Source organism: Leucoraja erinacea, chromosome 3 (genome assembly GCF_028641065.1).
Source record: "Leucoraja erinacea ecotype New England chromosome 3, Leri_hhj_1, whole genome shotgun sequence".
Taxonomy (NCBI): Eukaryota; Metazoa; Chordata; class Chondrichthyes; order Rajiformes; family Rajidae; genus Leucoraja; species Leucoraja erinaceus.
Genome location: NC_073379.1, coordinates 40,945,562 through 40,960,574, shown reverse-complemented (window position 1 = coordinate 40,960,574; position 15,013 = coordinate 40,945,562). Strand labels below are relative to the sequence as shown.

The 15,013-nt window shown below is 42.8% G+C and overlaps 1 protein-coding gene across 6 annotated transcripts in view; it reads left to right on the top strand.

The window, feature by feature from the left end:
- The window catches only part of tjp2a (tight junction protein 2a (zona occludens 2)), a 109,132-nt gene that overhangs the window by 69,387 nt on the left and 24,732 nt on the right, over window positions 1-15,013 (top strand). For all 6 annotated transcript variants that reach the window (XM_055632500.1, XM_055632502.1, XM_055632497.1 and 3 more), the window contains exons 8-13: window positions 3,428-3,539; window positions 6,033-6,160; window positions 6,784-6,862; window positions 10,624-10,774; window positions 12,995-13,103; window positions 14,266-14,488. In XM_055632500.1, the coding sequence (XP_055488475.1) occupies window positions 3,428-3,539; window positions 6,033-6,160; window positions 6,784-6,862; window positions 10,624-10,774; window positions 12,995-13,103; window positions 14,266-14,488 (802 nt within the window). The remainder of the gene's footprint in view (window positions 1-3,427; window positions 3,540-6,032; window positions 6,161-6,783; window positions 6,863-10,623; window positions 10,775-12,994; window positions 13,104-14,265; window positions 14,489-15,013) is intronic.

Genomic DNA, 15,013 nt, shown 5'->3' with positions numbered 1-15,013 from the left:
AAGTCTCCTCGTGAGACATTAATGAGCTAGGCATTTTATGGCCACCTTTAGTAAGTTTACAGGAATTAGCTTAATCAGCCAAATTTGAGTTCTTCCACTGGATTCATCTCTGGACCACAGGTTGAAGTCTTTTGAGCAGTAATGTGACCACTAATCTACTCGGTTCCATATTCTGGTCACGGAGTAAAGGAATTTATGCTGAATTATCTTCAGGGCTTATTGGTGACTGTCTGTCTTGTATTTATTTGCCCCTGGTTGTGGTCTTGCTTCACAGGATGGATGTAGAGAAGATATTCCCACTTAACAAAAATTATTAAAAACCTCTCAATTACCCTTCTGCCTCACTTTTCAAAGGGGAGTTTGTGCAATCCCTAATTAAGGAAGAAGAAGATTGGACTTTCTTGCCTTCCATGGCAGTGAAGAATGTGGGGAATCCACTGTGGTGGAAGTTTATGTTAACTTTTATGTAGTTGTGTGTCTTGTTTCTTTATTTTTAATATGGCTGTGTGGTAATTCGTGTTTCACTGTTCTGTAATTGTGACAATAAACTAACCTGTGAACTTTTGACAGTAAAGGAAAATGCAACTTCACTTTCAGGGTTGGTAGGTATAGTTTGAATGTGGTCTCATATTGTTTTTACATTGCCCTGTTTTTATTACTACATGTTTCTGTTACCTCTGCCAAACATGAGCACTAGGGATGGAACAGTCCCAGTTCTCATGCTGCTAGCTGAAGGCATTCCAATCTGCATTGATCTGTTGGAAAATGAACTGCTTTCACTATTAACCTTGTTTCCATGGGTTCTGTTATGGCATCAGCTCCGTTGTAATAACATTTGGATTGTGTTGTAGAGACTTGCGGGCATTCATTAAACTAAGGCACCTGAGCAGAATTCAAAACAGCCAGCTATTTTAATTTCCCCATACCCCACCAAGCACAGATTTTTAAAGAGAATTAGATAGAGTTCTTGTGGAATCAATGGCTATGGGGAGAAGGCAGGCACGGGTTACTGATTGTGGATGATCAGCCATGATCACAAGGCATGGCGGTGCTGGCTCGAAGGGCCGAATGGCCTCCTCCTGCATCTATTTTCTATAGCCTCTTGTACCATCTTCCCAATTGTAGCAGCAAGATGAGATTGACCTGGGTGGATTTATTAATCCTTTTGTATTTATTGTCTTGTATTCTTGGCCCCTCGGTTTGCTTTGTTCTCAATGGAAACATCTGTATAATGGTGGGTTTACTTACAATCATTGATTTAGATTGTGCTGCTGTTTTGTGCCTTGGTGGATGAAATGACGGAGGTTCGATCAGATACAATATTGATGGATAGTTTACCATAGTGTGAATCCATTCCCTCTCGTCTGTAGGGATGGCTTCAACCTTTTGTTTCCTAGGATTAAAATAAATGGCAGAACCCTCTCCACTGTTAGACGCACATGCACATTAAGGTCTCCAACCTCTCAGCAACACACATGCAGGCTCTGAAAGGAAAAGTCAAGTAGTGCTTTCCCATTCATTTGTTCTATTATGTTCTTCTGGTAAACCTGAAGATGTTATTGTTAAAACCCGCTACATAATGTACATGGAGGGAAGTTTAAGTGCATGACTATGAAAACAACATATCACAGTTTGATGATGAAGTTCTGCAAACAATTTAGAAGGGGAATCAAATGTTAAGTCAAGTCCTCGTGCTGTGGAAGCCAAAAGTAGAGGGACATCCCTCCAGTTGTATCAGCTCAAGCCTGCTCTTCCTACCCAAGGAAGATGCTTTTCAATTGGAGAGGATGTAGCATAATTGATTTTTGATTTGAATAAAAATGTTAATGTAAATTTCTGACCTTATTTTAAATTCCAAATGTATTTCTCGGATGGCAGGTTTATGGCAAATTAAGATTTGGCCTTGCAGTCCAGTATTTAGAAGAATGAGAAGTGATCTCACTGAAAAGCACAAATCTCTGTAACTAACACTATTCTACTCTGTAACTAACACTATCACACTACAGCGTTATGAACATTGAATTCTCCAATTTCAGGTAGTCCTTGCTTTTTTCTTCCGTCCTCTCCCACAAGCCTACTGTCTCCACCTCTTCCTTTCTTTTTCCCACTCCCCCAACATCAGTCTGAAGAAGAGCCTCGACCCGAAACGTCGCCTATTTCATCTCTCCATGGATGCTGCCTCACCCGCTGAGTTTCTCCAACATTTTTGTCTACCTTTGATTTTTCCAGCATCCACAGTTCTTTCTTACACTTCTCATATTCTACACACTTTCTTTTCTCTTTTTGCATTGCCTCTTGTACTCATGTACAATATGATCTGCCTGGATTGTGCATAAGATGATGTTTTTCGCTATCTCATGACAACCCAACAGAAAACTCCGAAGTGTCTTGACCAGGTTTAGGTTTATTATCATGTGTACCAAGATGCGGTGAAAAGCTTTATTTTGCATGCTATCCAATCAGATCATATTATACATAAATACAATCAAGTCAAACTCGAGTGCAAAGGGGAAGAGACAGTGCGGAATATAGTTCTCAGCATTGTAGCGCATCAGTTACATAGACAAAGCTTAACGTCTACAGTGGGTTAGAGGTGAATAGGACAGTACCCTAGTTTATTGTAGTACCATTCAGAAATCTGATGACATAGTGGAAGTATCTGTTCCTGAGTCTGATGGTACGCACTTTCAAGCTGCTGTATCCTCTGCCGGCTGAGAACATGAGAAGTAGGAAAGACGGAGGTGAGACAAGTTTTTAAGTTGGCTGCTTTTTCGTGGCCTGGTGATGTGTAAATGGAGTCATTGGTGAGGAGTCTGCTCGGTGAACATCTACATCGCTACAATTTCTTGCGGTACATCTACAACTCTCCAATTTCTTGCAGTCTTGGCCAGAGGGTTCCCAAACCATGCTATGATGCATCCCAAGAGTATACTCTCTGTGGTGCATCTGTAGAAGTTGGCAAGAGTTTAGGGCCAGGATGATGGTGTCTCGTAGTTGCAGGGATTATATTTTCCTTGGCTGGGTTGTCGAGAACCAATGACCAAAGCCTCAAAGTAAAGGTTTAGCTTTTTGGGACTGAGTTGAGAAAAAATTATTTTCAGAGAGTAACAAATCTTTAGAATTCATTACCTAGCTGGGCTGTGGAGACCCAGTCACTGAATAAATTCAGGATACAACAATATATTTTTGGATATTAAATGAATTAAGGGAAATGGGTTTGGTGTAGGAAATGTCACTGCTCTAATTGATATGCAATCAATAGTCTGTTTATATTCACTGGGTGAGGGGTTATCTCTCTGTCACCTGCCAAGCAAGTGGTTTCCTCATTTTTATAACTGGCCAGTGTGCAATTAATTATATGGCGAATGGTATGGACTTTATTGCCTATTTAGATAATATACCTGAAAACAATGTTTCTTTGCATTAGGGATCTCGGAAATTGATTCAAACCCATCATGTTCACCTCCGCCAGAAGAAAGGAAATCGCCACATTCCGATGCTTCTTCACATTCTCCTGCAAGAACTACTGAAAAGAAAAGGTACTATTCCTCCCTGCCATCTTGCTCTCGTAAAATAGATTTCTAAACATCCTGAATCCATACTTATTAAAGTTGCCTTTTGCATCCCCGTTGCAGCCATTTGGATTATTGTGAAACTGCAGATACCTAGCACCATGCAATAATGAGGTGATAGTTACAAGGAAGTGATATTGAAGGAACATGATAACTATTGTGAATTTCTATCCCTTAACATGATAGCAGCATGGAATGTGCAGCTCAGAAACAGGCTCTTCAATCCTAACAGTGTTATTTAACCTCCATACGAGCTACCTTCTGTTGTGCTTATAGACTCGAATGTTGCTCCTTAGCAAGGCAAATAATATAACTATCAGCACAGCACATATTAAATAGCGACAATGTACAACAAAGACTCAAAAGTCATCCCAAAACAAAGTACAGGTACTACACGTTCTACAACGCGATAGCTGAGTCCTAAAAAACCTTGCGTAATGGAAAATCACATTATAAAAACAATTGTGCAAGGTGGAAATGTGGGGGATTGGAGACTGAGTTTCAAACTCACAACAACAAGCTTTTTTTCCCCACAAGATCTTTTTAATAGGTATGAGTTTATTTTTGTGACTGCTTGCTTAAAATAAACTAAAGGCACAGCACTCTGAAATAATGACATTTGATGCTGGTGTTTAACGGAGTATCATTGCACAAGTGTCAATTGAAGTGATTGATTGTCATTTTCAATGGCAGTGAAATTGGCAAACGTTTTAATCGGCAATGGTGTCTGATTACTGTCGGGATGTTACATGGAAAAGGTTTTTGCAAGGCAGCTTTTTCCCCGCTGCTTGTCAATTTCCAAAGTAAGTGGTTCTCGAGTTTGTCCCACATAACACAGTTACACCTAATTCACCAATGTTGTTGTATCTCATTCGCACTTTGGAAGCGTTCTTTATAGCAGCACTAGCTATAGTACATAGTGTATACTAGCACATAGTCTTAGTGATCCATTTGTGCTTTTACATACTCTACCTTGCACCCATTGGCATTTCTGGGTGGCGTAGTTGGTAGAGCCTCACAGTTCCAGCAACGCTGATTCAATTCTGACTTTTTGCTGCCAACTCCATAGAGATTGCATATTCCCCTGTAACCGTGTGGGTTTTCTCTTGTATGCCAAATAAATGCATAGGTTTATTAATTGGCCACTGTAAATCGCTCCTAAGGTGTGGCATCTAGGGGCAGTTAATGGGAATGTTCAGAGAATAAAATAGGAAGAACATTTGGTATCAGTGTAGGTTGGGTGCCTGTTGCTTGGAACAGATGTGGCTCGCAAAACATTTTTTTGGTCATTGTGCGACCAGTGCCATTCAAATGTATTCTGGCTTGATTTGCTCAAGTGTCCACCCTCCAGGATCGTAGTGAATCAAAATGGGCTTTTTGACTACATTTGCCCACTATTACTACATGCCTATTTTTTATCTCTGTAAACATTGACTTCCTCCACCCCTGGCAGGGATCATAGGTGCTGCAATTGTCATCCATGCCCTTGTTACCTCTAGATGTGACTGTTCCAACACTGTCATGGCCAGCCACCAGCGCTCTTGAACCAGAGGTCAGGCCTCAACTCTCACTGAGACTTGTTCATCGATCAATCCTGCGTTTGAATTAACTACATCCTGTCCCTCATCATATTCTTCTGTTCCTGTCTCTATTTGTTTATCAAGCTTCTCATTAAATGCATCTCTGCTGTTGGCCTAGCAACACTCTGTGGGAGTCAATAGACAATAGGTGCAGGAGTAGGCGATTCGGCCCTTCGAGCCAGCACCGCCATTCAATGTGATCATGGCTGATCATCCCCAATCAGTACCCCGTTCCTGCCTTCTCCCCATATCCGCTGACTCTGCTATTTTTAAGAGCCCTATCTAGCTCTCTCTTGAAAGCATCCAGAGAACCCGCCTCCACTGCCCTCTGAGGCAGAGAATTCCACAGACTCGCCACTCTGTGAGAAAAAGTGTTTTTTCGTCTCCATTCTAAATGGCTTACTCCTTAAACTGTGACCCCTGTTTCTGGACTCCCCCAACATCGGGAACATGTTTCCTGCCTTTAGCGTGTCCAAGCCCTTAACAATCTTATATGTTTCAATGAGATCTCCTCTCATCCTTCTAAACTCCAGAGTGTACAAGCCCAGCTGCTCCAGTCTCTCAGCATATGACAGTCCCGCCATCCCGGGAATTAACCTTGTAAACCCACGCAAACCTACGAGTCGGTTCCACATTCTCGCTACCTTCTCAATAAATAATTTTACTATTGGATTTATTGGTGGTTATCTTAGAGATGAGCTTTTGCAGTACTGGCCAATGATTTAATATAAAAATATTTTTAAGGAGGAATAATTGGCTCTGAAGGAATCATGATGCAAGAGACTTGAAGTAAACTCATTTGTTCCTTCCTCACATGTCCTGCCAAATGTTGCATTTATAATTGAAGGTCACAACTACTGAAAGCTTTCTTTTTGCTCAGTTCCAAAGAGGAGCCCTCCAACAGACTGGTGAGGATGGGAGCCATGCCAACTCCGTTTGCAACAAGAACTGACCTGCCTACTGCAGTTGACATTGAGAAGGAAGATGTGATTGAGGAGGATTACAGAGGTAAAGCGATCACCCTTTTTCTTGCAGAGAAGATATTACAAGTTTTGTAGACTTTGGGTTTTAGAATGCACATATTTTAAAACAAACTATTATTTCCCCTGATAGAAGAATATGAAAGTGAGACATATAGGGTAGATGGTCAGATTATTTTTCCCAGGATGCAAGGAGCTTTGAGGCAAGTTTATTTATTTTTTACTACAGAGGCTGCTCCGTGCCCAGAACATGCTGCCAAAAAAGTGGTAGAAGCTGATGCAATAACAATGTTTAAGAAGCAGTTAGACAAACATTAACAGGTGGGGAAAGAGAGATATGAACCATGTACAGTTGTGATTTAGTTTAGATCAGCATCATGGTCGGCACTAACATCATCAGCCTAAAGATCTGTTATTGCGCTATATTTTATATTTGAGGGACTAAATAAGCTTGAGATTATTCGCCTTGCATGGAGAGGAATATAAGAGTTGACCAAAATTAAGAAAGATATTAGTTGAGTAAATAGAAAACGGTTTGAATTGGCTGTAGCCATGACGACCTGTAACGCGCTTAAACATAATATGTGCTTGGAGGCATATAAAAGCTTTTCTAATGTTTGTGATGCCTTCATCCCAATCTTTTTACCACAGCCACCAAAGTAGAAGAACCAGTGGTAATGGCCACTAAGAAATTTCTCCAGCCAAGTCCAGAAGATCAGGAGATCTTTGGGTAAGTCAAGATATCTGTGAGAAAGAAGAAAAGGAAGTGAGAGAGCAAGCATTTAAATTGGTTGGTGTAGTGACAGCCGCCACTGGCTCCGACCCATGGACTCTGGCCCTGGCCTCACCGCAGCCTGCCGGGAGGCATAATTATGCCGCAGCGGAATATCCATTAAATCTCTTTTTTAGTTTTTTTGGGCCACATGTCCTAATACTTTCTTATGTGGCATAGTACCTATTGATCTTTCTATAGTTCAACTGGCCCAACATTTATGCTCCTTGCAAACCTCTCACATCCCATTTCACTTTTCCTTCTCTGCATAACCTTCCTTTCCATTCTCCCATGCCTTTGTCTAGCTTCTCCTTAATTTATTCTCCGCCAGCACTCCGCTTAAAGCTAATTTCACAATCCTACAGCTCTTTGGGTAAAGACAATTTGTCATGTTTCTTATTGGATTTATTAATGAGTTGTTTTATTTTCTGGTTCCTAACTGGATCCCTAGCTAGAGATGGAAACCCGTTCGTGAATCTTATCATATCCTAAATGTCTTGAAATGTTGATTCACTTCCAATTTATAATTGTTTCTGTAAAGCTATTACCTTGCTCAAGCAAACATCAAAACCAGTCTGCATGCAGTAGTGTTCTTTAGACAGTTGAAGAGTTGACATGGGTGATTTAATTAGTTTCCTTCAATACATTCTGCAAGGTATATTGAAGTTGGCTGCATGGGTAAATTGTAACATTTGAGTGACTGATACAATCCATTGAATTTAAGTTTCACAAATGTCACGTTTTTAAATTGGATTTTGATTTAGTTCAATGTGTGGCATGTCAAATGACGAATTTATGAATATAAATTCTTAGTGGTGGCGCCATTGAGTGTGGCATCCTCGCCAGCCACACTCAATGTCTAAACTTGTCTGAAAGTTTTGTTTTGGAGTTTTAGTCTTTTTTATGAGGGGGGGGGGAAGGGGTTAAAAGTCTTCTCAGTCACTACCTGGTCGAGGATGCGTCTTTTCTCCGAGTTGCATCCGTGTGTCCCCCCCTGCGGCCTACTGTCTGGATTGGCGCAGCCTTTCCTGCCGGAGACCGGCCAGAGCTTCAGTGGCGGCGCAGCATTGGATTACCATCACGGAGCGGGCGATGCCTTACCGGGATCGCCGTGTTGGAGCTCCGGAATGTTGGGCCACAACCGACTATTAACATCGTGGAGCTGTGGTTTGCGGAGCTTCCAGCTGACTGCGACAGTTTGCGGAGCTGCGGCGCTGACTTTTAACATCGTGAAGCCTGGGATCTTTCGCCGAGGATCGCCAGTGTTGCAGCTCCGCCCAGCTGGACCCATGGACTCCAGAAGTCGCGGTCTCCGGTAGAAAGCGACCGTTTCGGAAACTCCCAAGCCGCTGAGAGTGTTCACCGTTCCGACACTGGAGCTCCATCATCCCGGCGAGAGGGCCTGAAACATCGGGCCGCCGTTGTGGCGACTGCGGAGGCCTTATTAGGCCCTGACCGCGGGTGAACAAGTGGAAGACTGAACTTTGTTGCCTTCCCTCACAGTGGGAAACGTTGATTCCGCCGTGGGAGGGGATGTTTTTATGTTTTACTAGACTAAGTGGGACCCTTGTGTTCCCAGCTTCACACGGGAGGGCTGGTCCCCCAACAAAATATTCCACCTCTCCACCAATTCAAATATTGCTGGCCAGTGTGGGGGCTTTCTGGAGCGCTAGCATGGTGTTGTGGGCCGAATGGACTGGTTTCCAGAGGGCTAGTATATACATTGTGGGCCGAATGGATTCTTGGGCTGGCACTGAGTCACTGAGACCACACGCGAGACCACGACCAAGACCGACCCCTCAAGGTTTTTTAAACGCTCATCTTTTTTGTTTTTCATCGATGGGAAAAATCCTCGGGGCCTGCTCAGCGGAGGAGGACTGAGTAAGATGGCCAAAAATCATAGCGATATATGGCAGTGTCTTTTCCAAAATCAATATACAGCGCAGACAGGAAGTGGTCAAGATGAGACTTTTAATTATATAGATGTTAAATTCTATAGTGTTGTGTTTATCTTATTTGTGTGCTACACGGTAACTCAAATTTCACTGCACCAATTGGTGTATGTGACAATAAATGTCCTTTGTCCTTTAATAAAAGCAGAAAAAACATAGAGCTGGAATAACTTAACAGGTAAGGCAGCATTTCTGAAGGACATGGATAGGCAACATTTCATGTCTGAAAATGGGTCCCGACCCAAATCTGCCTATCCATGTTCTCCAGAGATGTTGCCTGACCCACTGAGTTACTCCAGCACTTTGACCTTTTGTTTGTAAACCAGCACCTGCAGTTCCACGTATCTAATAAAAGCAAACGTAGATCATTCAGATTTTTGATTTTGTTTTACTATTGAATTATATTATGATTATAGGTATGTAGGTATAATTGTGTTTTCAAAATAATTTCTGTTGAATCATTTTTTGGGGCTAAAAATGCATTAAAATTACTTATGCCTTTGGTGGATGCCATCTTTTTCGCGACCCTTATTGTCCTGAAGAATTCTAGATCTTATTATTTTAATTCTTTCATGGGATGTGGGAATCAGTGTAAAAGTCGACATTTATTGCTCATCAATTATCAACCCCTGTGTCGACTGTGGCTGAGTTGACTTGAACCTCTACAGTCTGTGAGGTGCAAGTGAGGGCATTGCAAGAATTGTATTGTATTAATATAAAAGTGTGAAAGTTAATGTATTAACCTTGAAGGAGCAGGGATTTCAATTTCCTAATTATGATGAGCGTTTTCATAATCATCATAATCATAGTTTTATACTTTATTAGTTTTGCAACATATGAGCAATTTCATTTGCCAAACAGTAATTCCAATAAAAAGCAACAAAACACACAAAATGCATTTTAACATGAACATCCACCACAGTGACTCCTCCACATTCCTCACTGATGGAAGTTCACAGTTCAATGAAAAAGATTCAAAAAAAGTTCAATCTCTTCCCTTCTCCTGCGGTCGGGGGCCTCGAGCCTCCTGTGGTTGGGGCAGTCTTGGCTCCCGTAGCCGGCAGCATTTAGGCCCTTGCATCGGGCTGATCAAGTTCCTGCATGGGGGGGGGGGGGGGGGGGGGGAAATCTCAGCTCCCCTGCGCCAGGCGATCTGACCTCGGGTCAGCGCTGATTGAAACCTTTTGCGTCGTTTGGAGCACCGGTCTCTACCCGAGACTGCGAGCGCCTCGATGGTGAAATCCCAGGCAAGTGATCAGCTCCGATGATAAGTCCAAGTCCCCGCGGTGGGGCTCAAAGTCAGTCCTGAGCAAGGCCTCCAGCTCCATGGTGTTCGGCCGCAGAACGACCGGAGATATGATCTGGAAAACAAACGCATCTCCAGCAAGGTAACAGATTGGAAAAAAAATTCTCCCGACCCCCTCACCCACCCCCCACATAAAAAAACAAACCAGAGAACATTAACACAAACTTTTAAAACACACTAAAAATAACAAAATAAAGATGAAAAGACAGACAGACTGGTGGTGAGGCCGCCATCCCCTGGTGGTAGCGCCTCCCCCTGGTGGTACCATGGTGTGAACATGCAGATGGTGGCTATTCCATGTACCTGCTGCTTTTCCCCTCCTGGGTAGTGGAGCTCAGGGGATGGTACTAGTAGTATTTTGGTGCGTATAATATGTAGATAGCAACATGGTGATTGAAGGAGGCTTTTTAACAGTGGAGGATGAAATATTTTAGTGAATAACACGTTCTGATTTCCTGTAGCCCAGATACAAAAATGGTGCAGTTCAGGAAAGGTGACAGTGTTGGCCTTCGACTTGCTGGTGGCAACGATGTTGGGATCTTTGTGGCGGGAGTGCAGGAGGGCAGCCCAGCTGAGAATGAAGGTCTTGAGGAAGGAGATCAGCTTCTCAAGGTAATGTGAAAACCGTCATACTTCACCTGTGGACTCTCCTCTGTACAACACTAGTTCAGACTAACAAGTGTGGGAGCAAGATGGGTCGGATCAAGGCCCATATATATCCCACATGATTTAGAGATATCTGTTCCATGTGACGTTCATACCATCCACCCCAAAACTATTGAATGGGAGTGAAGGGGAGAACATAGATATTGAATTACCATGTGCGATTGTATTTATTCTCAAGAGTTGACTGCGAATAATTGCTTTCTATTTAGTTTAATCATTTAATTTCTATCATTTTTATTGCCTGGTCCAGCATATTATCAAGTGATTCCAGCATTAAATATAATTCGGTATCTCCCAGTTGAAAGCATTTACCAAAACCAATGACAATCGCCCATCTGTTTCTACACGAATACTGATAGAATCTGCACGGTGTGAATGAGAGGGTTTTTTTTGTATAGCATGTCTCAATATTGGATTAGCACTTGTGTTAAGTAGTTCACATATTGGTTTAGTTTATTGTCACGTGTACAATGATGGGTACAGTGAAAAGTTTTAGTTGCATACTAACCAGTCAGCGGAAAGACAATACACAATTACAATTGAGACATCCACAGTGTACAGATACATGAATGCGGTTTCGTGCAAGATAAAACCAGTAAGGTCTGGTCAAAGATAATCCGAGGGTCTTGGACTTAGAAATTTGATCAATCATAGGGCTGAGCTAAAACATGGGGATTGTTGAACTCGCCTTTTCATCAACCTTGTAAAGGGCCTGTCCCACCTGGCAATTTAAAACATTTTTTTTTGAAGACTGCCTGCGTCATATCAGTGTCGCCAAAAGATTTTGAACATTTCAAATTCCAACGGCACCAAAAAAAATGTTGAGACACTTGGAAAAAACACCGCGCATCAAACGTCATCGCGCCGCAAATTTTTCGGTGACCTGATACGTCAGTCAATGATGCTGGCAGTCGCCGAAAAAAATCGCCAAGTGGGACAGGCCCTTAATGATGGCTTTGATCCCATCGCCTCAGACCAGGGAAGGTGAAGTACTGGTGATGAGGAGCCAAGATGAGCCAGTAATCAGCAGTTTAGACCAATTGGCAAGAGGAAGAATTGAGCATTTCCACACCTGCATAACATATTTAATCTAGAAGATGCCACCTGGAAAAGAGTTCAATAGGAACTTCCAAAAGATGTGGTTGAATTCTAGAAACACACATCTTTTCAGGGTTAAAAAAAAATCTTGCTTCAAATGGGTGTAGGGTTACATTTACTGACTGGCCCATTTAATGCTTCCTAGATCCATGAACATCAGAGTGAAATAATTAAAGAGTTAATTCAAGATTCAATTTAATTGTCATGTACCAATTAAGGTACAGTGAGATTTGAGTTGCCATACAGCCATACTAAGTAAAAAAGCAAAAATACACACAGCACATAAAATAAAGTTTAACATAAACATCCACCACCGTGGAATCAACATTCCACACTGTGATGGAAGGCAATAAAGTTCAGTCAACTTCTGCCTTTGTTCGCCCGTGGTGGGGCCTTTGAATGGAGACGTTGCCGACTGTCCGCTGTTCAAGCCCTCTCGTCGGGATGATCGAAATTCCGGCGTCGGGATGGATCAGAACACTCCGTGGCATGGAGCTCCCGAGTCGGCCGCTTCTTACCGGACGGAGACCGCTGCTTCACGGTGTTACAGTCCACAGGCCCCGCGGTCAGAGCTCCAACACTGGCAATCCTCCGCAAAATATCCCACGCTCCGTGATGGTAAGTCCGCGCCGCAGCTGCGGCTTGAAGCTCTGGGCCGGTCTCCAGGAAAGGCCGCACCACTCCACGTTGTAGGCCGCAGGGGGAGACAGAGTTGCGACAAGGAAAAAAAATCACATCTCTGTCGAGGTAAAGTGACTGAAAAAGGTTTCCCCCCCTATCCCCCCCCCCCACCCCCCCCCCCCCCCCCCACACCCCCACATAAAACATACCAAGAGACATTAAAAGAAACTTTCAAGACATACTTAAAATAATAAAAACAGAGAAGGGACAAGGTGGTTGGCGATGCGGCCATTACGGGCGCCACCCGGTGGTGATGTGTGAGGGGTCCAATAACTAAACCGATTTTTGCTTGGTTTTTAAGGAAAATAAATGTAGAAGTTCCCTTAGAGTGCATTCCTCCATCTAATGATTTGGTGACCATTTTAACTTGCTTGTATATCCCTCCAGATAAACTCCATGGATTTCCGTAGTATTGTGCGTGAAGAAGCTGTTCTATACCTCTTAGAAGTTCCGAAAGGTGAAGATGTGACCATCCTTGCTCAGAGCAAGTATGATGGTGAGTAGTGTGGGCTAAGGCGATAAATGCTAAACTTAGTTGTTTTAAAAAAAGCTTGGCAGAAGAAATCTGCTCTTGGCTGGGGGAATTTACTCTGATTCATTCATTAATTAGCACACTTTCCCCTGAAACCTCAAGCTGAGAATTCATATCCCATATGAATTCTCAACATTTTGCCAGCTATTTCAGTGGAATGCAAAGAATGTGTGGCTATCGGATAGGAGGACTGAGAGGAGGCTGTGTTGTCAAAGGCATCAAGTAAAAGTGAGAAGGAATCAGGAACATGCAAGAGATCTTGGTCACAATTTGATGTTGATTATTATTCTTCCAATGGTGGTATAGAAGGAGTTCAGAAGGATGAGGGGGATCTTATAGAAGCATATACCATTATAAAAGGACTGGACAAGCTAGATGCAAGAAAAATGTTCCCAATGTTGGGCGAGTCCAGAACCAGGGGCCACAGTCGTAGAATAAAGGGGAGGCCAGTTAAGACTGAAGTGAAAAAAACCCTTTTCACCCAGAGAGTTGAGAATTTGTGAAATTCCTTGCCACAGAGGACAGTGGAGGCCAAATCACTGGCTGAGTTTAAGAGAGAGTTAGATAGAGCTCTAGGGGCTAGTAGAATCAAGGCAGGCACGGGTTATTGATTGGGGACAATCGACCATGATCACAATGAATGGCGGTGCTGGCTCGAAGGGCCGAATGGCCTCCTCCTGCACCTCTTTTCTATGTTTCTATAAAAGTGGCTGCCTATCAGGATGATTTTCTGCTGTAAACTCATCCCTGATGGAAAATAATGAGTCAACCTTTGGAAGCCGTGTTGTTCAACTACCCCTGGACTTAGTACTGGACAATGGTGGCTTGATGTGCCTCAATCTCTGAGAAGGTTGGTGGTTGGTGACCATATAATATGATATATGTATGTTTCCAAAAGTCTTTAATTATCAAATGGAAAGTAGTGGAAAATCCAAAATAGATCCTGGCAGTGAATGAAGTGGATTGTTTCCGTTGCATCACATTATCTACATGCATGTATGTTATTTGAATGGATAGCTATCTGCACTCTTATATTGTGCCTGTATACATGGCCGTGGAAACGGATAATAGAATGCACCCATTTGCTTCTAAGTCCATCATAATATTTTTCTCCTCTCTCCACCAGTGTACAAAGATATTATTAACTCGGGCCGTGGCGATTCATTCTTCGTTAGGACACACTTTGAGTATGAGAAGGAGACTCCACAGAGCTTGGCTTTTGCCAGAGGGGATGTCTTTAAGGTTTTGGACACCCTATACAATGGCAAATTGGGAAACTGGTTGGCAGTAAGAATCGCCCCTGACAACATCCGACAACTGGAGAAAGGAATCGTTCCAAATAAAAGCAGGTAAATTCTGAAATGCAGCAACTTGTGTTAGTAAAGGCAAAACCATAGGAAATATGTGAAGCTAGAGGTTATGAAGCCCCTTGAGGCTGCACCATCATTCAATAAGATCATGGTGGATATTCTACCTTTCTTCTTCTTATCGAGTCCACACACAAGACTAGAAGTTGTTCAGCCAGAGCTGAACACACTTCTCGGCATCTGCATACAATGGTGTCTGTCTTGTCGCTTCTTGTGCTTCTTGTGCGTGGTTGTGGAGAGATTGGTGGAAACAGGGCCGCGACGTGAACGCTCTTTCCTTGACCCCATTCTACCTTTGCAAAAACAACATCTGCCAGACTGGCTGAGTTATTCCAGCACTTTGTGTCAAAGGGTCCTGACCTGAAACGTCACTTATCTATGTGCTCCAGGAATGCTGCGCTGCCTGCCCTACAAGGTAGCGCCAGCACTTTGTGCCTTTTTAAAAAAAAATCATATTATTCTTTAACTGTCCTGATGTCTATCGCTTAATCTTGAAGGTAATTGGTA